Below are 25,080 nucleotides of genomic sequence, written 5' to 3' on the forward strand. Positions count from 1 at the left end.
CGGACCTCCTGGCACTGTCCTTTCTCGGGCTCTCTCCTGCTCTCCCCTCTGCGCACGAACCGAATGCCCTTCCTCGATGAGCACCTTGGGGCGGTAGCCCCAGCAGGAGGTGGCTCGATGCAGCACTCTGATGATGGAGAGCTCCCAGCAGCGTGGAGGAGGGGGTGAGAGGGAAGCTTTAGGTCTCAGGCTGTAGTGGCAGCTCTGTGTTCCTCCCCTGACCCCAGGGAAATGATCCAGGGCGAGGTCGGGGGCCCAGTGTGACTGCTCCATCACCCCCGCTCTGCGGTCTGAAGCCACCAGGGAGCAGGGCCCCCAGTGCCACCGGCCCTTTACAGGCGGCAGCTACAGGCTTGGTGGCCACGTCCCTGCAGGCCCTGCAGCCAGCAAGGCCTTCTCGTGGGTCAGGCTGCTCTCCATGCTAATGGGAGCAGTGGGTGTCCCCATTAGAGCTAGAGTGGGGCGGGGACCATCACCCTTAGCCTGCCTGGGGCCAGGCTACCCTGTCTGGGCTGACCTGGAGACAACACCAAACCTTTTTCTGGCTGTAACGTGATTATTTTTTTTCTTTAAAGATTTATCTATTTATTCATGATAGTCAGAGAGAGAGAGAGAGAGAGAAGCAGAGACACAGGCAGAGGGAGAAGCAGGCTCACTGCAGGGAACCCAATGTGGGACTCGATCCTGGGTCTCCAGGATCACAGCCTGAGCCAAAGGCATGCACCAGACCGCTGAGCCACCCAGGGATCCCCTGTAACGTGGTTATTTGTATAAAATCTGTTCCCTGTAGGTCTATCTATCCTCCATAAATTCAGCTACTGATGCTGACAGAGAACCTCTCCCTGCTCCTCCACTGTTTAAAATAATTTTAATCCTGTGGAAGGACCCAAGTTTATCCAAACCCTGTGAACTTTTGCAGGGCCCAAGGGCTGCATTTTTTAGAGGACTTTTGGGAAAGCCCACGGAGCTGGTGCCTGTGGTAGGAGGGATTCTGTCCCTGGAAAAGAGTTGAATTCTTGACCCTAGAAGCCTGTGACTCTGACCTTATTTGGAAATTACATCCTTTGAAGATGTAATTAGTTGTGTTCAGATGGGGTCATACTGGATCAGGTGGCCCTAAATCTGATGGCTGGGGGGATGGAGACACACTCGTGTAAGGAGAACGCTGCCTATGAGCCATGAAGTCACTCGGTTACTTCCTTCTCAATTCTGTGCCCTGTGGCCCCTAAACAAAAAAGGAACCATAGCACTTCCCCGGGGGATGCTTATCTGGCCTCACAGGCCTGCAGCCCATGTGGGGACTCGGTCGGGGCCGATCGAGGATGTTTCTGGATTCCACTGTTTTAACCTGAGGAACATCTGACCCTGGGATGGATTAGACTCAATGGGCTCAAGACTATCCAGGCCCAGAAACCTCTCACCAGCCAAACTCAGCCCCGACCAATCTGTACCCCAAAACCTGTTTCATGAGCAGCTTGACTGCCAAGTCTCCTTCAAATAGATTTGGGGTCTTTCCATAGGAAAAGACCAGAGCTGAAGATAGGATCTGAAGCAGGCTGGTACAGTAGATGCAGCCAAAGCCGAGCACTCCAGGCCCTCTTATTTTGCACGGTTTTTATTTACACAGCTCTGGGATAAATGAGAGTGTTTTGTTCGGCCCGGCCCGGTCATACAAGCCCTGCTTTGAGATGTCTGGACACGCCGATCCAGACCAAGGCCACAGAGCTGTGCTGTGGGCAGTGCAGAACCACATGTCCCCAGGCCTACATTCTCCTCATAAGGCAGCCTTGTGCTCGGCCTCCCCCACCCCTGCCGGCCCTCACGCTCCTGCAAAGGGGGCCTCTCCGCTGGAGAGCATCCTTTCTGCAGGCGACCCCAGGAGTCTCAGTATGTGCAGGTGAGGAGCCAGGTTGGCTAACAAAGTGAGTTTTGGGTCCCACTGAATCCATTCTACAAATGCTGGTGGTTGCAATATCAAGATCAAGGACATTTCAAATGATCCAACATCCACAGGATCTGGAAGATATTCTACACCTGGCTTGGCCCAGGAGACCACGTGGCTAGAGTCAACGGGCCCCTCCACTGACGTCATGCAGCTGACCCCGGGAATAATGACTGGACAGGCCTGCCGCCAGGGGATCTTCCACGGGGAGGGGTCGGGCTCTTTGTGAACGTTGAGCCGAGAGGAGAGATTCAATCCTGCAGGGTCAACACCACCCTATGTGTAGGGACAAAGCTGAGGTTGGCACCGCCTGCAACGTTTCCTCACGACCCCATCCTCCTCTTGCAACAATGTCAATCTTTGTTCCTGGCTCAGCCCCGCAATGGAAACCACATCTGCTGTTGTCCTTTTATCTTGCTATTTTCTTTCTTCTTTCTTTTTTTTTTTTTTTAAGATTTTATTTATTTATTCATGATAGACATAGAAAGAGAGAGACAGGGGCAGAGACACAGGCGGAAGGAGAAGCAGGCTCCATGCCGGGAGCCTGACGTGGGATCGATCCCGGGGCTCCAGGATCATGCCCTGGGCCAAAGGCAAGCGCTAAACCGCTGAGCCACCCAGGGATCCCCCTCTTTCTTATTTCCTAATGGTATTAAATCCTATATTACATTTATATATTATTTTATGCCATAGTATATTTATTATTTTCTTCAAAAATAGTGTGCAGGGCAGCCCGGGTTGCTCAGCAGTTTAGCACCGCCTTCAGCCCAGGCTGTGATCCTGGAGACCCGGGATCGAGTCCCACGTCCGGCTCCCGGCATGGAGCCTGCTTCTCCCTCTGGCCGCCCCTGCCGCCCCCCCTGTGTCTCTCATGAATAAAAAAAAAAATAGTGTGCATATTCCACATACACACTTATTGCATTGATACAGGCCAGGGAACAGAAGGGGTCTTCTCTGAGTATTCAGAGTGGACTCATAACACCTGGCTTTTCCATCTTTTCTTCGTTTGGTCCTTATTTCGTGTACTCCATGAGTTTTGACTTGGTTCTTTGGGTCACTAACCATCTGTCTGGTGCAGGTGTCCTGTCCACAGGGCCACTTACTGCCAGGTTTTCAGCACCGAGAGGCGGAAGCATCCGGAACCTCTGCTTTTCTCTGGTGGCTTGTATCTGCACCTGTCAGAACAGGATGTCCACGCCAACTATGCCACTTACGTACTTCATGTCTCTCATGAATGAATAGATAACAATTTTTTTAAAAAAAACAAAGGATGTCTCCCTTGGTGTGTTGTCTCTCACCAGAAGCAATCTCATTCCTAAAGCTATGTTGGGTTTTATAACAAACATGCTACACCACACAAGCAGGTGTGTTTTCTCAGCTCTTTGACTTGCCCAGGAGGTGCATCCTGCCCCTGCCAGACTACAGAGGGTTTTTTTTTTTAATGTTTTGATATTTTCTTTTTAATTTAAAATTTTATTTATTCATGAGAGACACAGAGAGGGAGGCAGAGACACAGGCAGAGGGAGAAGCAGGCTCCCTCTGGGGAGCCCGATGTGGAACTCCAACCCAGGACCCCGGGATTACGCCCTGAGCCAAAATCAGGCTCTCCACCCCTGAACCACCCAGGTGCCCCCAGGCTACAGACCTTCTGACAGCAATGCCCACTGTGCTGGGCTGTCAACCACTTCCTGTTATTTTGGGCAGGCTCAGGGTTCTGGATTACATGAGCCACCCCTGCCCCCAGGGCCCATGCAGGAGGTGCCACCAGGCCAGCAGGGCTAGCTTGTCACTACCGGCGTGGAAGGGCATCTGGGTTTTGCTCTGCTGGCATCTCCCCAAATCTAACAGAGGCACAGGATAGTGTAAGGTAGCACTGGGCCCTTCCTTCGCTCACTGCTCCCAGAGGAATCCCACCGTGGAGCATCTTTGAGCACTGGGAGCCTTCCCTGGATTCTGGCTAAGCCCCCTCTCCTGCGAGGACCCAGAAGGGACAGCCCGGTCCAGCCTGCGCGGCCTCGCGCCCTGCCTGGAGCCCTTTCTTTCAGGACAAGCTCTCTCTCCTGGGCCCCACACGAATTCACAAGGGCAAGGGCCACAGCAGTGGACATGGCTTGGGTCCTGCCCAGATCCAGATGAACTAGACAGTGGGAGTAGCTGGTCGTGAGTAGGCGTTTGTGGCTTCGAGTAAATATGAGATCAATCACGGCCACCTGCGCTGAGCACCCCCTAAGCACCGCCTGAACTCAGCAATGCTGGGTTGAATGAAGAAGCCAGCTGTGCAGGGGTGGGCACCGCGGGAGGGGAACCCCAAGAACTGAGTTTGCCGTTGGCATTCCAGAGGAAGCCGTGTGTGGCTGGAGCATGTGGAAAGGAGAGGGTTGGAGACACGGGCAGGACGGGAACCCCGGCTTATTACATTTGATAATAATTATCCGAACTGGAGTTTGTAGCAGCACCTGTGCCCACACGTGCTCTCAGGCTGAACTGGTTCTGAGGGCTGGACAGTGAGGAGAGTAGGGACTGAGGAATGCAGGTCAAGCACTTTGCTTGGGCCCTGGAATGCCAACATTTGCTAGATTCCCCAACAGCCCTGGGATGCTGCGCTATGAGCTCACAGATGAGGACACTGAGGGACAGTGGGGACTGGGTGCAAGCGCAGGCTGGGGTGGCCTCCTGGTTATCAGTGGCCATCCCAGCGCCCAGGCGGCTGGAAACCCTCCACCACCTTCTGCTGCTGGGGTCACTTAATCTGCGCAACGCCCCGATGCCATGGGGCTGGTGACCTCCACTTTGCACCCCGGGAGCCTGAAGCTGGCCCAGTGACCCGCCGGGTGTCCTGTGTCCCTCCCTGGCCGCTGGCTGTGCAGGGAGGTGGGCGCTGTCCAGGGTTCCGGGCCGCGGCTGGGGCTGCTGGGGGAGACCCCGGTGCGCATCCCAGGGGCCAGGATCCCCGCGGGCCGCGCGCCGGGTCCGCGGTGGGGGGGCGCCTTGGGGACATCCCGGCCGCCCCCTGCGGGACCCAGACCCCAGAAACGAAATCGGGCGGCGGCGGGGGCGCGGGCCGTGGCCTGGGGCGCGGCGCCTGCGAGCTGCGGGCCGCCCCTCCCCGCCGCCCCCGGCCGGCGCCCGCTCGCTTTCCGCCCCGGGCTCCGGGTCCCGCCCCTCCCGCCGTGCGGACCCGCCCCGGCCCCGGGCAGCCGCTGGGTGCGGGGCGGCCGCGGAGCCCCCCGCGGGATCCCTGCTCTCGCTCGAGTCGCCGCGCCCGAGCCGTGGCCCGAGGGGCCCTGGCCGCGTCCGCCGTAACTTCCAGGAGGAGGCTCCCGCCCCCGGAGCCCGCGCCCCGCCGCGCAGCGTCCTGCCCGGCTTCCAGGGTGCGCCCCGGCCCGGGCGGCCTGGAGGGCCACGAGCTGGGGGGGGGCTGGGGGGCTGGCAAGGAAGGACGGCGGAGACGGGGGCGGCCGGCCCCCCACCCCTGCCGCCCCGCCCCCGGCCCCCGACTCCCATCCCCGGCTGCCCCCGTCCCGCCCCTGGCACCTGACCCCCCCTGCTGCCCCGCCCCTGCCCTGCCGCCCCCTGCTGCCTCGCCCCTGGCCCCCCCGCCCCACCCCTGCTGCCCCCGCCCCTGACCCCCTGCTGCCCCGCCCCTGCCCTGCTGCCCCCGCCCCGCCCCACCCCTGCCGCCCCCTGCCCCGCCCCTGGCCCCGCCTCCCATCCCCGGCTGCCCCTCCCCGCCCCTGGCACCTGACCCCCCTGCTGCCCCGCCCCTGCCCTGCTGCCCCGCCCCGCCCCTGCTCCCTGTCGCCCCCTGCTGCCCCACCCCTGGCCCCCGACTCCCGTCCCCAGCTGTCCCCGCCCCACCCCTGCAGCCCCCTGCTGCCCCGCCCCTGACACCTGACCCCCCTGCCGCCCCGCCCCTGCCCTGCCGCCCCCTGCTGCCTCGCCCCTGGCCCCCCTTCCCAGCCCTGCTGCCCCGCCCCGCCCCTGCTCCCTGTCGCCCCCTGCTGCCCCACCCCTGGCCCCCGACTCCCGTCCCCAGCTGCCCCCGCCCCACCCCTGCAGCCCCCTGCTGCCCCGCCCCTGACACCTGACCCCCCTGCTGCCCCGCCCCTGACCCCTGACCCCCTGCTTCCCCGACCCATCCCTGCTGCCCCCGCCCCGCCCCTGCCCCCTGACTCCCTCCTGCCCCCGCCCCCCTGCACCCTGACCCCACCCTCCACACCAGGCGGGGCGGCGGTCGGAGGAATGGGCTTCGAGTTTGGGGCAGTTCCCCAGCTGGGAAAAGGGGCAGGACAAAGTGTGGCAGCTGATGGGGTGGAGTCGGCTGGGGCCGGCCTCCGGTCCTCGCTCGGGCTCCTGGCGCGGCGGGAAGCAATCGGAGCTTGGGGGAGGCCTCCGAGCCCGCTGGGACTTCCCGCCCGAGGGCCAAGTAGAGCCCCGCAGAGGAGGACAGCGTAGGGGCGGCGGCCTGGGCCCCCGGGAGGCCCGGAAAGTGTGGGTGAGGGCCCAGAGCGGGAGGGGGAGGTGGGGCCAGGGCTCCCCCGGGTTGGGCCAGGACGCGCGCACACACCAGTGTGGCTCGGCTCTGCTCTGCCCCCCAGGCTCCCGCGGGAGCAAGCCCAGTCAGGGGGCGCGGGGTGGCACTGGGGTGGGAGCAGGGCCGGCAGGGAGCAGGGATCCTGACCCCTGGCCCTGTCAGCCCGGGGCTCCCAGGCGGGCTGTCCCTCGGGTGGGCTGTGGCATCCCTGCAGGGCTGTGTGCCGCACCTAGCCCCCGTCACCTGTGCACGGGGTTTCAGTCCCTGCGCCCCCGTCCACCCTCACCCCGTGCCTTGTCCCGGGGTCTTGCAAGCGCTGCGCCTGTGCCTGGAACAAGCCCCCCTCTGCCCACCCCTAGCTCTCAGGGTGTCCTACCCCCAGCCTCGGCCAGGAGGGCAGGTCTTAGACTCGCCGAGTGATGGAGAGCCCGGGAGGGCGCCCCTGGCTGGGGAGGCAGAGAGGGAACAGGGTGCTGGGGCCTTGGGGGGGGGGCGGGAGCCAGTAGCGGGGACTGGACTTGGAAGACTTGGAGGCAGTCGGGGCTCTGAGCGCTGCAGGCGGGGAGGCGCTGGCGCTGGGTGACAGGGGTGGGGGGGTCGGGGCTCTGAGCGCTGCAGGCGGGGAGGCGCTGGCACTGGGTGACAGGGGTGGGGGGGTCGGGGCTCTGAGCGCTGCAGGCGGGGAGGCGCTAGCGCTGGGTTTCGATTGTGCGGAGGACCTTCTGGTGCCGTAATTTCACTTTCCCAGAAAATGAAACTGAAGCCGGGCTGTGGTCACATGACAGGAGGCTCGGTATATAGCCTGCGGCCCCGGGACCCTTCCCTTTTCTTGCAGACCTGCGGGAGCCCATCCCGGAGGAATGGAGTGTGTGTCGTGTGGGTACGTCTCCAAGGACAAGGCCCCCAAGTTCTGCAGCCAGTGTGGACAGAGGCTGCGTCAGGCAGCCGAGCCAGGTAAGGGCCGCGGGGGGCCGTGCGCTGGGCGGCAGCGGAGCCCCATTCCCTGCGCTGAAGTGGAAGCTGGCCGGCAGGCAGCTCAGCGGGCGGCAGCAGCGGGTGCTCCGAGAGGGCCTGGGCGTGTGGCTGAGGAACTTCCTAGAAGACGCGCTTGTGCCAGAAAAACAGTTTCATCTGGTCCTGTTGCCCAGGGCTTTTGTCACTTTTTAAAAACTTTTGGTTTCATTTCTTGGAGGGAACTCCAGGGTTCTCCTCCTTCTCCGGACCAGGGGTCTCGGGCCGGGCTGGGGGGTCTCAGTGGATTTCAGAGGATGCCGTGTGCAAGTGGTATCCCAGGTGCTGTGAGGGGCACGGGGTCCCCAGAGCCTGGACAGGACCCTTACTGGTGAGGGGTGGCAGGTTGGTGCCTGAAAGGGGAACCGTGTCAGGTGGCCCTCACCTGCTGGCTCAGGTCGGTCCTCAACTCTCCTGGTGTCCAGGACCGCAGGCTGCCTTCGTTCCTTTCCCTGGTGTTCTTGGACCACGGGACCTTTGCACTGCCTGTTCCCTCAGCTTGGACTATCCCCTTCCTCAGGGCAGCACCATTACCCCCTCACCTCCTTTTGGCCTTTGCTCCTTGGCCCTCCCACCTGGAGGCCCCCTCTGACCGCCCCATTGAGGACTACACCTGCCTCCCCCCACCCTCCTGCCACTTCGCCAACACTGTTTGCCCTCCTAGCATTTGCACCACGGCAGCGTGTGTCTTCAGATGAGCCCTTCACACTTGTTAGCTGCTTTACTCCCAAGTCCCTGGCACAGTGCCTGGCACATAGTAGGTGCTCAATTAATAATTTCTGGACCAAAGAAAGTCCTCTAGAAGGTCACGTGAGGTGTGTGCGTGTGCGTGCGTGTTTGCACGCGAGTCAGTAGATGCTGTCGGTACCAGCCCCTCTTGCTCGCAGACCTCTGGGTAATCTGGGAGGGGGCACTGGGTGTCAAGGGTGGGGGGAGTCACTGGCTCCTTACTCCTGTTTCTGTTGCCCGTGTGCACAGTGCTCACGTCACGGATGCTTTTATTGGGCTGTAGGAGGCTGCTCTGGTTGTCAGTTTGTGTTTGCTTTCCTTCTGCTGCGGCCCCTTTAGAGGGGAGCCCTGGCTGGGGTCAGACCTGGGGAGTCTGTCTTCCTTTGGAACGCCGGGGACTTGACTTGCGCAAGTCGCGCTCCGATCTGCTCAGTGTCGGCTCTCCTCATTGATTCCTTGCTGTCTGGATTCTGCAGCCCGGCGCCGCTGAGCTCCTCCTGTCCAGCTGGAATCTCCCCTGGTCCCTAGAACATCCGCCTGAGTGGGAGACCTTGTCAGGGGCTCTTTGGGACCCCAGAGGGTGAAAAAATGAACAAGAAAAACCCAAATCAGACCAGTTGGTGCAATTGCCCTGAGCCTGGTGCTGTGCCAAGTATGGAGGGAGGAGCTGTCATGAATTCCCATTTTACGGATGCCCGGAGTGAGGCACAGGGAAGTGAAGTCCCTAGTGTGCTGGGAGGAAGCTGTGGCTGTGGTCTGGCTGCCTCCAAGTGATGGGCGGGAAGGTGGGGTCCGGGGTGGGGGACTCCTCCCACCCCTCTATCTGCTCTGAAGGGCCACCACCTGGGCTGGGTGGGTGAGCAGCTCCAGCCCCTGCTGGCACTGGCCTGTAGTGGAGGTCATGGGGTCTGGGATCAGGGCAAGGCAGGGGTGGGGTGTGGGGTGGAAACGAATTACTGTAGCCAGACAAAGGGGGGGGGGGGCGGGAGCGGAGTGGCAGGCGGAGAACCCCGAGGGGCCGCCTGGCCTCCCTCTTCTCAGGGTCTCGGGGGAGCCCACTCTACCTCTGGCCTCCTTTGGTTTTGGGCGAGGGACCCTCGGGGCATTGCTGAGGGCAGCGCAGGTATTCGCCAGAGAACCGGGGGAAAGGGTGATCCGTGAGGGCCTGGGTGCCTGGCACTTTCACAGGATGCCCTGAAGCCTTGGTGGGGGGGGCCCCATATGGGGGCTGCCCAGGGCTGGAAGGGTGGGTCGGGTTCCCAGCCCTGCACCTGCTCGCCTCTGAGATGCTGGCATGCTGCTTGGGGGGGTGCTGGCTTCTTGGGGTCACCTGGAGGGCCCTTCCCTGCCGCTGGTGGGAGCTGGGGCCACCCAATCCCCTGGACCGTCCCCCCCAGTACCCCTGGCCGGGGAACCGTGCTTTAGTCCTCCCACCTCTCCACAGCTTCCTTCCTCCCCTCCTGCTTACCGGGAATAGAAACTGAAACCACGCTGCCTGCCGCCTGGCCTGGCCCGGTACAGCATCTTCTCTGGCAGGCTGCCCCCCCTGGGGCTTAGGGGCCAGTGGGGGATGGGGATGGGTGGGGTGTGGAGGGTGGGGGATGGGGTGATGGGGGATGGGTGGGGTGAGGTGGGGGGATGGAGGATGGGTGGGGTGTGGAGGATGGGGTGGGGAGGGTGGGGTGATGGAGGATGGGTGGGGTGAGGAAGATGGGATGGATGGGGTGGGGAAGCAGGCACCCTGGACCTGGCACTACGGGGTGGCGGGCAGGGCTGGGATCTGGGGGCCCAGAGAGGCTGGAGCCGCTGTTTGGAGGAGCTGAACGATGTGATTTGGTGTGGGGTTCGGGGGTGAATGGTCAAGAAGGAATGTTTGAGGCGTTTTAGGTACAAAAAAGGTGGTTTTTTTTAAAGCAAAGGGACAGGAGACCTGGGCAGAAAAAGCTGCATGAGGGTCGCCAGGAGGGATTGATGATATACTTTTAAGTTGGGAGGGGGAGAGACAAAGGAACTTTCCCCAAAGGTTTTCTTTTTTTTTAAAGATTTTATTTATTCATTCCTGAGAGACAGAGAGAGGCAGAGACACAGGCAGAGGGAGAAGCAGGCTCCTTGCTGCGGGGAGCCCGATGGGGGACTCGATCCCAGGACCCTGGGATCACGCCCTGAGCCGAAGGCGGACGCTCAACCACTGAGCCCCCCGGGCGCCCCAAGAATTCTTGAGCCATCTTTGGTGCAAAATGGTGGTTTTATTAAAGCACGGGGACAGACCCGTGGGCACAGAGCGCCATGGGGGGGCAGCTGATTATATCCTAGGGCGTTGCGGGAGGTCAGGGAAAGGAAAGGGTCCAAAAGGACTGGCACCTGCTGCAGAGGGCTCCCAGGGTGCGGAGGCCCGGCCGTCGTCTAGCTGAGGCGGTTTCCCTCTAGGGCGGGGTTACCACGAAGCCAGTGGGGAGCTTCCTGGATGAGCATCACCCGGTCCCACGGAGGGGGTGGGTTTGCAGGGTGTGAGCCTGTGCTCTGTCCTCCGCTGGCCTTCTGCTCCCTAATCAATCACCACTATCCCCCTCCAGAACTTTCTCATCTTCCCAAACGGATCCTCCTGAGTAACCCCTGCCGCCTCCTGCCTCCCGCAGCCGCTCCCACGCTCCCACGCTCCCACCGCTGTCCTGGTTCTGTCTCTGGGAATGTGACTCCCCCAGGGCCTCGCCGGAGGGGGAGCGTGGGATGTGTGCCTACTACTACTAGCTCTAGCCTCCCGGGCAGGGAAGGCGCACCCCTGTTTTGCAGCTGAGGGATGAGTGGGGACAGCTGGGGGCCACCCCAGGGGGGCATGTGCTGCGGCCCCGGGGCCTGCTGCAGGGGCTCTCGTTGGGAGCCTGGGTGTCGGAGTCGGCCTTGCTGACTGATTTAGGTTGAGTTAATTTTGCATGACATTTTGTTGTAGCAGTGATTTGGGGTTGCCAGCGCGGGCCCCTGCCTTCTTCCCTCCTTCATGCGCTAATTAGCCATTGACCTGATTTGGGGATCTGCAGGGGAGCTCAGACCCACTTAGTTCCCTGGATACCCTTAGGTCTGTGGACGTGCACACAAGTCTGTCAGCAGGAGCTCCAGGGGAGATCGAGCTGCCCAGTGTGCGTGCCTGCTTTAGGGATGAGGGACAGGAATATGTTCTGATTCAGCCAAAAATGTCCTGCAGGCAAGGACCATGGCCCCAGCACCTGTCCCCAGGGCCTGGCCTGGTCTCTGTAAAGCCACGGGAAGCAGCCCCATGCCTGGGTTCAAACCCTTCTCCCCATTTGTTCTTCCTTTTTTTTTTTTAATCTAGCAGATAGGTGCTGGGAGAAGCACCTACCCCGTCGGGTGGCTGGGGGTACTTACTGGGGTAACGAGCAGCGTGCCTACTAAGGGCCAGGGAAGATTCACTCTCACTGAATCCAGCTACTTCCCTTTTTATTTTGGGGATCATAGAGATAACACACGTGCTGTGAATTGATGATTTGAAGTCGAGTTCTGGAGAGAATGGTCAAGAAAGAGTTCTTGAAATGTTTTTGGTGCGAAAAGAGTGGTTTTATTATAACACAGGGACGGGATCTGTGGGCTGAAAGAGCTGCCCCCGGATCATGAGGAGCTATTGTATACACTTTGGAGTATAACGGGGCAGGGCCTGACTCAGCTGCCAGCCCCGTCCTGGGTGATGTAGGAGAGGCGTGAGGGTTTGAAGCCGGCAGCCAAGAAACAATTCTTGAGACATCTTTGGTGCAAAAAGGTGGCTTTATTAAAAGCACAGCTAAGTGCTTTGAGGGAGGTAAAGACAATGCAACGTTTCCAAAAGGATTTTTGTATCTTAAAGAAGACTTCTGGGAACTTCTGGGAACCCAGAGGCCTGGCTAGTGTCAAGCTAAGGTGGGTTTGGGCTCTAGTAAGGCATTAGCATGCAGATTGGGAATTCCTGGAGGAATGTACTCCTCTGTCTCAAGTATTTGTCACAAGTGAAAGGACATTTAATTTTATCTACATTTCTTTTGTCTCTGTTCCTCACATCACAAATGGCCCTCATATTGTAGGAGGTGTCAAAACCACTGAGCCCCCCAGCCTTTCACATCTCCAGTTAACACAACACCGTTAGCTATTTGATGTGTCCCCTTATGGATGTTTCCTCTGTGTGGGAATATGCGCACACCCTCGTGTTTCTGTAAGGGGGGGGGGGGGGTCGTGCCACATCCATCGCTTACTTCCCCAAGCCTCTGGTTCAGGACTGGCTACAGCACTGTTTGCTTTGCCACGGGGCAGGGCCTGGCTCAGCTGCCAGCCCAGTCCTGGGTGATGTAGGAGAGACGTGAGGGTCTGAAGCTGGCAACCAAGAAAGAATTCTTGAGACATCTTTGGTGCAAAAAGGTGGCTTTTTTAAAAGCACAGGGACAGGACCCGCGGGCAGAGAGAGCTGCACTGGGGTCGTGAGGGGTGGCCAATTATATAATGTCAAATTGGGAGGGGGTCAGGGACAGCGTAAGTCCCTAAGGGATTTTGGAAGCGAGGTTTCCAGACCCCGGGGAGGGGGGGCTAGCTATTGTGGGGAGAACGTCATTTATTACCATCTAGTAAAACCAGTCATGAGACCCTTCAGATGTATACTGGGGGGTCATGTGCTTGGGGGATGATCACCAACACATACCTTGGGAGTTTAGAGATAAAGAAAGTTTCCAAAAGCATTTTTATATGTTTTTTTTTTTTAAAGATTTTATTTATTTATTCATAGGACACAGAGAGGGAGGCACAGACACAGGTGGAGGGAGAAGCAGGCTCCCTGCAGGAAGCCCGATGCAGGACTGGATCCCAGGACCCTGGGATCACGCCCTGAGTCCAAGGCAGACACTCAGCCGCTGAGCCACCCAGGCGTCCCTGGAATTATTATATGTTAGAGTAGACTCACGGGTCCTGGGCGTCAGGCTAAGGTTGCCTGTTGCCCTCAGCAAAGTATGAACATCGAGGTAGCTGAATTCCTAGAGGAAGGTCACTCATGCCTGTTTCAAGGACATGTCCGTGGGCTGTAGGTAGTAAGGAAGTTTAATAATTTTTCCTCTGCCTTTGTTTCCCGCATCACTGGACACTCACCTCGTTCCACTATTTTGCGGTATGGCCCTTGGCGGCCGGATCTTGCCCCCAGAACCAGGCTGTGTGAGGACATAAGGCTTCTGGCCCTGCTGGCCTGTGGGCTTGGAGGTCTCTTGTCTCCCCGGGTCGAGGCCTCTCCAGCGCTGGGCTCTATCGATCTTGCTAATCAATGCCAAGTAGATGGGTAGACATGGTATCTCATAGATTCCTTTCTCATTTCCTTGATCAGTAGGGAGCCAGCAGTGTTTTTGAGGGCTAAAAGGTCAGTTGTATTTCTGTTTCTTTGAACCGCCTCTTGTTTTCCTTTTGGGAAGCTCATTTTTTAGAAAAATCCTTACTGATTCTCATAGTCGCTGGGGCTGTTTGTATTGGAGGTGCCCAGGAACCCAGCTCCCTGCTTCATCAGCTGGAGGAATGCACTAGCTGCACACACTCAGCCCCCGATCCACGGGTTTGGGTTTCTGCGGGGCTCCCTCTCTGTCCCGAATTCCTCTGTCTCTGCATCTTTCTCTGGCCCCCTGCTTTGTCCTCAGGCTGGCTGTGTTCGCAGAGGCAGACTGTCCACCAGTTCCAGTGCGTGGCATCTGTTTGTCTGACCAGGGGGAGGGAATCCATGTGTCTGAAACCCCAGCAACCAGCCCTGGAGGCCATCTGCACTTCCTGCCAATCACTGGGGCCAGGAGAAATGACAGGTTCTGATTGGATCAGGCTACCCAGGGCCCGCCCCACAGCGGAGGCTGGTAGAAGAAAGAAGGCCAAAATGCTCACAGTTTATTGCCAAGGGCAAGTGGCCCTGGGCTGTTGTGTGTCATGGTATCCTTGCTGCTTCGGTTCTTTCGACATCAGGTCATCGGGGAGGAGGAATTTTTCTCTACTTTTCAAAATGCTTCTGGCTGGTCTAAGAATTAAATCAACGGGAGACGGATTAACAGGAGAAAATCAAATTTAATTTCTACACAGTGAGAGATTGCAAACAAGTGAAGGGAGGTGTGTATGTCATCCTGAACTCAGGAGAGGGCAGTAGGCGTCTGGGACAGTGAAGGGAAGAAAATAGCTCTCGGGAAGATGGAAAGGAGTCGGAGGTGAACATCCAGAAACCATGGGACCTGCAAGAGAGGGCTGATCCAGCAGGCCTTGCCAGAGTACCCCCGTCTGCCATCCCTAGTTCATCGTGTCATGAGGCTATCTGTGGTGGCTCCCAGGGCCTCCATCTCAACTCTCCTATAGGCTGCTGGGGGGAAGGGCAGAGTTTCTTCTTGAGTCTTTTCAGATGGGAATAATCTGCATGCCAAAGCGGCCTGTCTTGGGGCAACTTTAATTTCTGAATATGCGTATTTAGACGTTTAATGTATTTGTTATTAATTGCGAGTCTTGTCAGAGCGATCCAGTGGATGGCTCTTGATGGCCTTATATGTTTCAGGTGCCAGCGACTCCAAGGGGAACAAAGCTCTGGTCCCTGCCCTCCAGAATTTACAGAGGGAAGGACAGAGATGAAGAGGGCAGAGGAAGGGGCTTCAGGAGGGGAGCCCAGTGGGCCTGGGGCTTTGGAGGCCAGGCTGAGGGAGGGTTCCGAGCAGAAAGCCATCTGGAGTGTGGGGAGTGGCATGGAGACCCAGGTTTGAAAATAGCGTCCCTGAAGGACTGTTTGGGAGGGGCCCCTGCTCAGGTGCTGGTAGCTATGTGGATGACAGCTCTAAGCAGGTGTGACTCTGAAAGCAAACCAGCCGGCCGGCAAGGATGAATGAGGCCGGGGACCAAGGAGGCGTTGGGAGACTCTGGGTGGCCAGGAGCCCCAGTGAGAGGGGCTGAGAATGGGGTGCCTGCCCCTGTGAAGAGAGGAAGAAGTGCTTGGGGCAGCGAGGGGAGCGGCACACAGTGTTGGAGGCCTCAGGGCCAGGCCCCCCCACCGATGCTGACATTACGAGAGTTGGATGCTCAGACCCACGTGCTGCTTCTGGGGTGTGGCCCCTTCCTTGGGGCTGGGGCCAGGGTCCTGGGCCCCTCACGCCCACGGGCGAGCAGAGACTGGGCCCAGGGAGAGCGCGTAACGCGAGAGAGGACTGACCTGGCCACAGCGTCCTGGGAGGATCTTCCTCCCTGACGTCCTCGCCTTTTCCTGAGATTTGACCACGTGCTTGTACCTTTACAGATTCTGAGAACAACCGCAGCGGCGAGGCAGCGGCAGCGGCAGCCCCGGAGGGAGAGGTGGAGCCCGGGCAGGAGCTGAGGGAGGACGGCGGCCCTTTCCTGTCCTCGGGCTCAAGAGGTCCTCTCCCGCCGCGAAGTCTGGACGAGCCGCCTTCCAGCGTGTCCTTGAGCAGCCGGAGGGTGAGTAGGGCGGGCGCGGGGGCGGGCATGGTGGTTGGTGGCGGGCGCAGGCGCGGGCCCACACGGAGCGGCAGCTGTCCGCGCACCCGCGTGGCCTGAGGCCGCCTCTGCCGGCTGCACGCCCGTCCCTCCGGCCCGACGCCCTCCCTGCCCCCCACCCCGTGCCCGGGTGGCCGTGGCTCCGGGTCCCTGTGGCTCCCGGCGCGGACAGGTGGCTGGGCTGTGCCACGGGCACGTCCACCTGGCTCCCGGACGTCCTTGTCCCGAGGCCCAGACCCCGGGTGGGTGCGGGCCGCCCCCCCGACGAGCCGTCCTGGGCCCCCTGGGAGCGCCAGCGCCCGGCCGCCGCCTGCGGGGCCCCCTGGACAGACGCCCGGTTGAAGCTCGGCCTGTGGGGCCCGGGGCCGCGGTCTCTGCTGGGCGCCAGGGAGGGCGCTGCCTTCCTGCGTCTGGGTCCCCGGGGGAGGAGCTGCCGCCCACGGGGCTGCGGTGTGTGCGGGCGTGGGCTGTGTGCCGGGTGTGCATGTGCGGTGGGTGTAAGTGTGGGGGGTATGGTGCAGTATGTGCGTGGGTGTGGGCGTGAGCGGGCTGTGTGAGTAGGGGGTGTGTGCGGTGTGGTGCGTGTTCTGTGCATGTGAGTGTGTGCGTGTGTGTCCTTCCCGTTGGCGAGTCACCGTCCAGGGCAGGATGTGGGATGGTGAGGGTTTAGGTGGACTCTGAAAACGGGTGCTGAGGGGTGCCCTGCCCATGGAGGGTGCGCAGCACCGTGAGTGAACCTGGTACTGAGCTCAGCAGGACTGGGTTTTCTTTTTTAACCTTGAAGTAAACGGAGTGAGTTTAAGGCTCTTTTGGAAACAAAAATGGGCAAGAATAACCAAAAATGCTATGAAAAAGAAAAGTCTTGAGTGGGATTTATTACACTAAATCAAACAAAAACGTGGCACAAAGCCATAGTCAGTAAGACAGTGATTTCTGGGGGCGATCGCTGCAGCGGCAGAGACAGCCCTGAGTCAGAACCTGGTACGTACAAGGACAGTGGGGGAAAATATACATAAATATTTATCTGGTCTCTGGATGGAGAAAGACTTTCTAGTAATTAATGCAGGGGGAAAGACTACAAACAAAAGATTGGTGTCTTTGATTTAAAAGAACTAAAAACTGTATAGAATATGATAAGAACAAAAGAAGGGCAAACAACCTGGGAAAAATAGAGAATATTTGTATTTACATAAAAGTACTTTTTAAATATTTAAATATATTTTTTTAAAATTTTTATTTCTTTATGATAGTCACACACACAGAGAGAGAGAGAGAGAGAGAGAGAGGCAGAGACACAGGCAGAGGGAGAAGCAGGCTCCAGGCACCGGGAGCCCGATGTGGGATTTGATCCCGGGTCTCCAGGATCGCGCCCTGAGCCAAAGGCTGGCGCCAAACCGCTGCGCCACCCAGGGATCCCTACATAAAAGTACTTTTATTTTATTTATTTATTTTCATAAAAGTATTTTTAAAGCAGAGAACGAGTTGCCTCAATATGTCAAAAGCTCATAGAAATCAAGAAGAAAACAGTCAACGACCCTGAAAAAATGGGTCAGTGATGTGTTGTAGTCCACAACTGGAAAGATATAAATAGATGACCTGTAAGTGTATAAATGTCCCACTTCTGAACCCAAACATTGAAAATAAAAAGAACTGCAAGCTTTTATATGAAATCTATCAAATTAAAGAATTGATTTTTTTTTTAAAGATTTTATTTATTCATTCATGAGAGACACAGAGAGAGAGGTAGAGACACAGGCAGAGGGAGAAGCAGGCTTCCTGCAGGGAGCCTGATGTGGGACTCGATCCCGAGACCCTGAGCTGAAGGCAGATGCTCAACCACTGAGCCACCCAGGTGCCCCTAAAGAATTGGTTTAAAGTCAGCATTTGGGGCAGAGTTCTCCCTGCACCCGCAGGTAACATGGTGGGACCACTCAGCATGACAAGTGTCCTTTGACCTGCTCTTCTTTGATTTCATTATGAAAAAGGACTCCAGGAAGGCGTCTGAAGGTTTCAGATAAGATTTAATCACTGCTTCAGCTTCTATGGCCAAATTCTGGAATCCTCCTGAATCCCCCACCACGGACAGGCCCATTCGGCCCATTTGTATCGTCCTTAGGGCAGAATGGACTGTGGCCTCCAACTGTTATTTTCTCAAAGATGTGGGGGAAATTCTTGCAATCAGATCAGCTAACTAAATAAAAAGAAAAAAAAACAAACCCCAAGTATAGGGAAGGGATACCAGCAAAAAACGTCAGAGAAGGGGCCTCTAGGGGTCTGTCCCTCCAGAGAAGCACCAACAAAATTGAGCAAAACAACCAGAATAAGCTTGATTGGACCTTCGCAAAATCTCAGTAACAGGTGACTTAGCCCTCGTGGCAGAGCACAGTCCGGGGGCTGGAGACTAATTACCCTCCCAGCAAAGGAAGAAAAGAAGATGCAGCCCCATGTGGGACCCCATCCCAGGACCCTGGGATCATGACTGAGCCGAAGACAGATGCTTCACCCACTGAGTCCCCCAGGCACGCCTCCTTTTAGTGCCCTTCGCAGACTTGGTATTTTGTACAAATTGTCGGTTTGCGGCAACCTTGCACCGAGCAGGTCTGTTGGTGCCATTTTCCCAACAGCATTTGCTCAGTTCGTGTTTCTGTGTCGCGTTTTGGTGATTCTCGAACTGTTTCAAACTTTATCACTATTATCATTGTTATAGTGATCATGACTCGCTGAAACTCAGATGATGGTTAGCACTTTTTACCGATGAAGCATTTTATTTTGTTGTTATTATTTCTTAAGATTTTGTTTATTAGAGAGACAGAGAACATGAGTGGGGCAGGGAGAGGGAGAGGGAGAAGCAGACTCTGCTGAGCAGGGAGCCTGATGTGGGACCCCATCCCAGCACCCCAGGTGCCCCCAAAATGAAGTATTTTTTTTTATCAAGTATTTTAAAATTAATGTGTGCACATGGACTTTTTGGACATAATGCTGTTGTACACTTAGAATACAGTGTAGTGTGAATATAATTGTTTTATGTGCTGGGAAACCAAAAAATTTGTTTGACTTGCTTTATTGCAATAGTTGCTTTATTTGGAGAACCTGGAACCAAACTCCAGGTGTCTCTGAGGTATGTCTGTGGTTTGCATAAATAGTGGGACCTTGCATAAAAAGGTGCCTCCTGCATGCTCTGCATGTGGACTGAGTGCCCCCAGCCCTGAGAAGGACGAAGGTGGTGAGGCCCTGCCCAGCTTCTGCCCAGGGCTGGTCTCGGCCACAACGGTGCCTTCTGGTTTGGGCTCTTGTGACTGAGGATGTTCTGCTGACCGAGAAGGTTGACTGGTGACTGTCACAGCTGCTGCTCGTGTCTGAGGTTGTAGGGCCTATGCTCTGAACCCCCAGGGTCCAGTGGATGCCCTGCCAAGTTCATTTCTGGTTCCTGGGAGTTAAAATCCTGACTTTGTGAATTTTCTGGAGCATTTAGGAGTTTTGAGGGGTCACTCATGTAAAAAGTGAAACGAGCTGGGGTGCGCAGTGAAAGTTTCTTCGCTTATGAGGAAAAGCAATGAGGTTTCCTGCATCGGAGATTGATATTTGCGGAGTTTATCTTTTATACTGGGTTTCTGCAGAGTGGAAACTTTTTTGCTGAGTGAGATGACCATTGTTGGAGAGGAAGAGTTTTCCTCTGCCTTTCTAGGTTCTTTGGCTGGTCTAAAAGTGACACAAGACAGATTAACAGGAGGAAATCAGACAGTCGTTGAACGACATAAATACCTCCTGCATACATAGGAGAGACCCGGGAAAATGAAGTAGCTCCCCGAAATGGCCAAAGCCATCATCTTAAATACCACCTCCAGCTAAAGACATAGGAGATGTTGGGGTGGATGTGGGGGGTGATCAGGAAAAGCACTGTAAACAAGGTGAGAGTGTTGTGTAGATTGAAGTTCAGCCTTCTCCACAGACGAGTTTCTAGACAATTAAGAGTCACCCCCATCTTCCTGGTGGTGAGGGAGACAACTGTACTCATGGAGATTTCCCTTTTATGTGGAAATATCTCATAAAAGGAAAACTTCTGGGTTTTCAGAGCTTCTCCTACCTGCAGCTTCTTAAAAATAACCAGCTTAAAATAATCTATATGCCAAAGAGGCATATTTGTGGGTGGCAAAATTTGCTCCCCTGCACCATTGATGCCTTTAACAAAGCTTTAGTGAGCACGAGGCACTAGGTCTAGGTGTTGGTGGAAAGCTTGCAAAGCAGCTGTGGTCTTTTTTTTTTTTTTTTTTTTAAGATTTCTTTGAAAGACAGGGAAGGGGGGGAGGGGCAGAGAGAGAGAGAATCTCCAGCAGGCTCCCCAGTGAGCACAGAACCCAATGGGGGGCTCCATCCCATGACGCCAAGATCATGACCCAAGCTGAAACCATGAGTCACACGCTCAGCCGACTGAGCCACCAAGGCGCCCGAAGCAGCTGTGGTTTTTGCCTGCAGGGTTTGGATCTGTTCCTTGGTTAACTCCTGAAGCACTTTCTGAATATGATGACATTGAGGGGCACCTGCCTGGTTCAGTCGGAAGAGCACCCAATTCTTGGTCTCGAGGTTGTGAGTTCGAGCCCCTCGCTGGGTGTGGAGATTACTTAAAAATAAGTCCCTTAAATATGGTGACATTGGGCACCTGGGTGGCTCAGCGGTTGGGCATCTCCCTTCAGCCCAGGGCGTGACCCCAAGGTCCAGGGATATAGTCCCCCATCGGGCTCCCTGCAGGAGCCTGCTTCTCCCTCTGCCTGTGTCTCTGCCTCTCTGTGTCTCTCATGAATGAATAAATAAAAATCTTAAAATAAAATACATACCAGAGCGATTCCATGTTTTAACGTAAAACAACACCCTAAAAGTTGTAAAAAATAGAGGTGACTTATTTGTAAAATTGTTTCAGTATTTCTAAGCCTCGTTTTTTTTTTTCTAAGCCTCGTTTTAAAAGAAAAAAACCTGTAAATGCTAATATGGCCATCAAAATAATCATAGATTCTGAGTCAGGGGAGACCATCTGGCTATTAAAATGTAAAAGCAAACAGCCAGAAAACTTTGTCGGCCTGTGATGCTGGGTCAGCAACTGGGATACTCAATTCCTTCCAAGAAATAAGATGATCAGGACAGTAGCGGACGGACGGCAGGTGAAGGATGTAAAAAGGCAGTTTATAGTTTATAGAAGAGGAACAAATGGATAGAGCACCATGGACCTTGCTCAGCGGGGGGGGGGGGGGGGGGGGAGGCGGGGACGGGAGAGGGGATGCGGCACCCCAGGGGCTGGGGGTCGGCCTGGTCCAGGGTCGTGAAATCCAGCTGGCCGTGTCCACGCAGTGGGCTGTAGTCCTGGGGTCACCCCTCCACGCTCTCACCCGGGACCGGGTCACGGGCCCCGCGAGGGTGCCTGCCTCCTGCACTCCCTGCAGGCTGAGCCTCCAAGCCGTCCTGGTTCTCGCTGTGGCCCTTGCTTCCCTGTGTGGTCTGTTAGACCGTGAGACTCAACCAAGTCGATTTAAAGATAGAGTTGGCTTTATTCGAGGAGTCCTGAATCGGGGAGCATCCCATCCAACCACAGAAAGACTCCAGAAGGCTGAGTGGAAGGTTTTCTAAAAGCAGGAAGGGGGTGGAAAAGGAAATTATTAGTGAAGAATGAATGCATTGTTTTCAGGCAGGGTTGTGCCCCTACTGGACTGGGCAGGAGGCCTGGGTGGGCTCGATTTCCTACAGAGGGTGTCCGGGAGGGACGGGCAGGGGTGTGGGGCGGCGGGCAGGAGGAAGGAGGGGTCAGTGGAAGGGGGAAATCAGAGCTGGAGAGGACAGCAAGGAGGCGTCCTGGCTGTGGCTGCTGTGGCTGAGTGACAAGAGGTGGCGTCTTACCACGGGGGGGTGGGGGGAATGGGTTAGGGGTCTGGGTGTTCGGAAGGCCCAGGGGCAAAGGGGGCAAGGCAAGTGTGAGCAAGTTTAGGATTGGCTGGTTTGCACGACCTTGGTGGTCTCTGGGCTGTCGGGGTGTCACTAGTCATTTAGTACCTGGCCCTGGGGCAATGAGGGAGGTGGGTGTGGGTGTGGGCTCTGGGTTGGTTGATTTACAAATGAGAGGGAGGGAGGGAGCCAGCCCTGGGAGGGGCGGCTCCAAGTTTAGCAAGGACCCTAAACTCTCAAAGCATCATTAGCTTCAGAAAATAAAAAACAGGAGTCATCCCAGAGGCCATTGTAGGATGAGGTTGGCAGCTTTTGTCCTGGGCGAGCAAGTCTCCGGCCACTTGCAGCCAGTGCAGGCCCAGGGAATCCTTGTGGAATGGACGAAGCCATCTTATTAGGGATTTAGTGTCTTTCAGGCTTCTCTTCCACGAAGCTTTCCAGGCTCGGGGCCACCTCTGAGATCCTAGCGCCTTTGTCACTGGCGCTTCCCACAGGCTAAAACCGTCGTGGTCTCCCGCTCTTACGAACCCAGAAACCGTTGGCTGCTGCTGGAGGAGCAGGTCTCGCTCTCTTGCTCCTTGTCCCTGCGCTGAGGTCCCCTAGGTGCCCCCATAAGTTGGTGGGCAGCTTGACTGAAGCCAGCCTGCAGCGGGCTGAGAGCCATCAGGAGACCCAGTGAGATGTGGGTGCTGGACCTTCGGCCCAGACGTGGGCGGGGCTCCCAGGGGCAGCTCTGGGCCCTGACCTGGCACCCCCTCCCCACCCCGCTCTCCAGTGGCCCTGGGCCCCCCACACCTGCCGAATTACCATCCGCACGTGAGCAAATATTTTAGTGCTCTGTACACCCACAGACGTGGGACAGGCTATCACCTTGGAGGACTGTTTTTTTTTTTTTAAGTTTTATTTATCTCCACACCCCATGTGGGGCTCGAACTCACAACCCTGAGGTCGAGGATTGCATGCTCTTCTGACTGAGCCAGCCAGTCAGTTGACCTTTTTAAACATTTTTTTAATTTTTAATTTTTAAAAAATATTTTATTTATTTATTCATGAGAGACACAGGGAGAGAGGCAGAGACGCAGGCAGAGGGAGAAGCAGGCTCCCTCTGGGGAGCCCCTTACCGGACTCTGTCCCAGGACCCTGAGGTCACGCCCTGAGCCAAAGTCAGAGGCTCCACCCCTGAGCCACCCAGGTGCCCCTATTAAAGATTTTATTTATTTATGTATTTATTTATTTGAGAGCGAGCGAGCAAGGGGAGGGGCAGAGGGACAAGCAGGCTGCATCCTAGGACCCCGGGATCCTGACCTGAGCCAAAATCAAGAGAACTGCCCAAGCGCCCTCAACCTCCCGCTTAGATGACCCTGAAAGCCTTCCTGCCACCAGGAGGGCAGCATGTGTCAGTTGTCATTCAGGCCAGGAAATCCCCCTGCAGGACGCAGTGCTGGCGCGGCCCCGTGTGTCCTGCAGGGTTGTCGCTTGTCGCGGCCAGGACCTGACCCAGGACGAGGCCGCCGAACCCCATGCGTAAGCAACTGCTGCGTTCCTCCCTCACTGTCCCTGGCGAGTCTACCCAGGCCTGGAGTGGGTGGTGGGTCCCGTGTCCACACTGCATTTCAGGGGATTTACGGGCCACCAGCACTCAATGGGACTGACCAGCGAGCATGGGCCTCTGAACAGGGACCTCCAGGCCTGAAAGGCCCTGGATGGAACGCCTGCGATGTAGGCGTGTGATCCATGGAGGCCGCTTGTGATCCGTGGAGGCCGCGTGTGATCCGGGAGGCCGCGTGCGCTCTGTCACACACAGGCAGCGTGCTTCCAGGGATGCGCCGTCGAGAGGAACTCGGGGGAGGCTCTCAGCTTCGATCTGGCAGAAGGAAGCGCGGGGCCTGCAGGGCTTGGCTGTGGGGCCTACAGCGCCGTCCACCACCCGCGGCCACGTGTGTCTCTGCTTCAGTCTTCCCAAGATGAAGACGTGGGCAGGTGTGACAGGAGGGGGTTCGGTCAGGCAATGCTCGACGCACTTGAGACATTGGAAGGAAACTGGAGGAAGATGCTGGGAGACTGTAGTGACCCTAGAAATAAAATTAGTGTCTCTTTTTCTGTTTAGAAAAGAAGGAGAGGAGGAAGGAAGAGGAAGAACCAGAATGCCTTCACTTCCACAGAGCCGGGCTCCTTGTCCGAGGCCCCCTCTGTCCCCTGTAGCGTCTCCTTGCTTGCAGACCCCGGGGCCCGGGACACAGCCCCACCCCAAGGCCAGGCTCCACAAGGTGCTCCGTCCAGCCAGCCGAGCCAGCCCCCGGGCACCGTCCCGAGCCCGCTGGAGGGTGCTGGGCCCCCAGGGCCCCCAGGGCACGCCAAGGCTGGAGGAAGCCCTCTGCCGGACCAGACCACAGGGAGTGCCCCCCAGAATGGGAAGGGCCGTGACACCCCCAGCCCCTCCAAAGGGGTGGGGGCCACTGCCTCTGCCAGTAAAGACTGTCCTGGGAAGGAAGATGCTGCCCGGGAACTCCTGCTGCCTGAGTCCAAACAGGGCCCTGAGCCCAGGAAAGAACCACAGACCCCCAGGCAGGAGGCTGGGGCCCACGCCTCTGCGGTGAGTTGTTGGGGGTGATGAGCAGGTCCACGTCACCTCCCCTTGAGCTGCTGATCCCTCTCGCCTGGCTGGTGGCACAACTGACCCTTCCCTGGTGGCAGGCACTGACCCTTCTCTGGTGTAGACGCCGACCCTTCCCTGGTGGCAGACGCCAACCCTTCCCTGGTGGCAGACACTGACCCTTCCCTAGTGGCAGATGCTGACCCTTCTCTGGTGTAGACGCTGACTCTTCCCTGGTGGTAGACGCCGACCCTTCCCTGGTGGCAGATGCTGACCCTTCCCTGGTGGCAGATGCCGACCCTTCCCTGGTGGCAGATGCTGACCCTTCCCTGGTCATAGACGCTGACCCTTCCCTGGTGGCAGACGCTGACCCTTCCCTGGTGGCAGACGCTGACTCTTCCCTGGTGGCAGACGCCGCCCCTTCCCTGGTAGCAGACGCCGCCCCTTCCCTGGTGGCAGACACCGACCCTTCCCTGGTGGCAGATGCTGACCCTTCCCTGGTGGCAGATGCTGACTCTTCCCTGGTGGCAGATGCTGACCCTTCCCTGGTCATAGACGCTGACCCTTCCCTGGTGGCAGACGCCGACCCTTCCCTGGTGGCAGATGCCGACCCTTCCCTGGTTGTAGATGCCGACTCTTCCCTGGTGGCAGATGCCGACCCTTCCCTGGTGGCAGATGCCGACCCTTCCCTGGTGGCAGATGCCGACCCTTCCCTGGTTGTAGATGCCGACCCTTCCCTGGTGGCAGATGCCGACCCTTCCCTGATGGCAGATGCCGACCCTTCCCTGGTTGTAGATGCCGACCCTTCCCTGGTGGCAGATGCCGACCCTTCCCTGATGGCAGATGCCGACCCTTCCCTGG

At 57.3% G+C, this 25,080-nt stretch overlaps 1 protein-coding gene across 5 annotated transcripts in view; it reads left to right on the forward strand.

Annotated features, from left to right (window-relative positions):
* Positions 1–6,279: 6,279 nt before the first annotated feature.
* RNF213 (ring finger protein 213) overlaps positions 6,280–25,080 on the forward strand; it is a 104,246-nt gene continuing 85,445 nt past the window's right edge. For 2 of the 5 annotated variants that reach the window (XM_072781910.1, XM_072781911.1), the window contains exons 1-3: positions 7,312–7,430; positions 15,481–15,659; positions 23,734–24,219. In XM_072781910.1, coding sequence (XP_072638011.1) covers positions 7,337–7,430; positions 15,481–15,659; positions 23,734–24,219 — 759 coding nt within the window. In that variant the 5' untranslated portion in view covers positions 7,312–7,336. Of the gene's footprint in view, positions 6,438–7,311; positions 7,431–15,480; positions 15,660–23,733; positions 24,220–25,080 lie in introns of those variants that run through there. The other 3 variants (XM_072781914.1, XM_072781913.1, XM_072781912.1) reach the window with 3 other exon arrangements.

This window comes from Canis lupus, chromosome 16 (assembly GCF_048164855.1).
Source record: "Canis lupus baileyi chromosome 16, mCanLup2.hap1, whole genome shotgun sequence".
Classification (NCBI taxonomy): domain Eukaryota; kingdom Metazoa; phylum Chordata; class Mammalia; order Carnivora; family Canidae; genus Canis; species Canis lupus.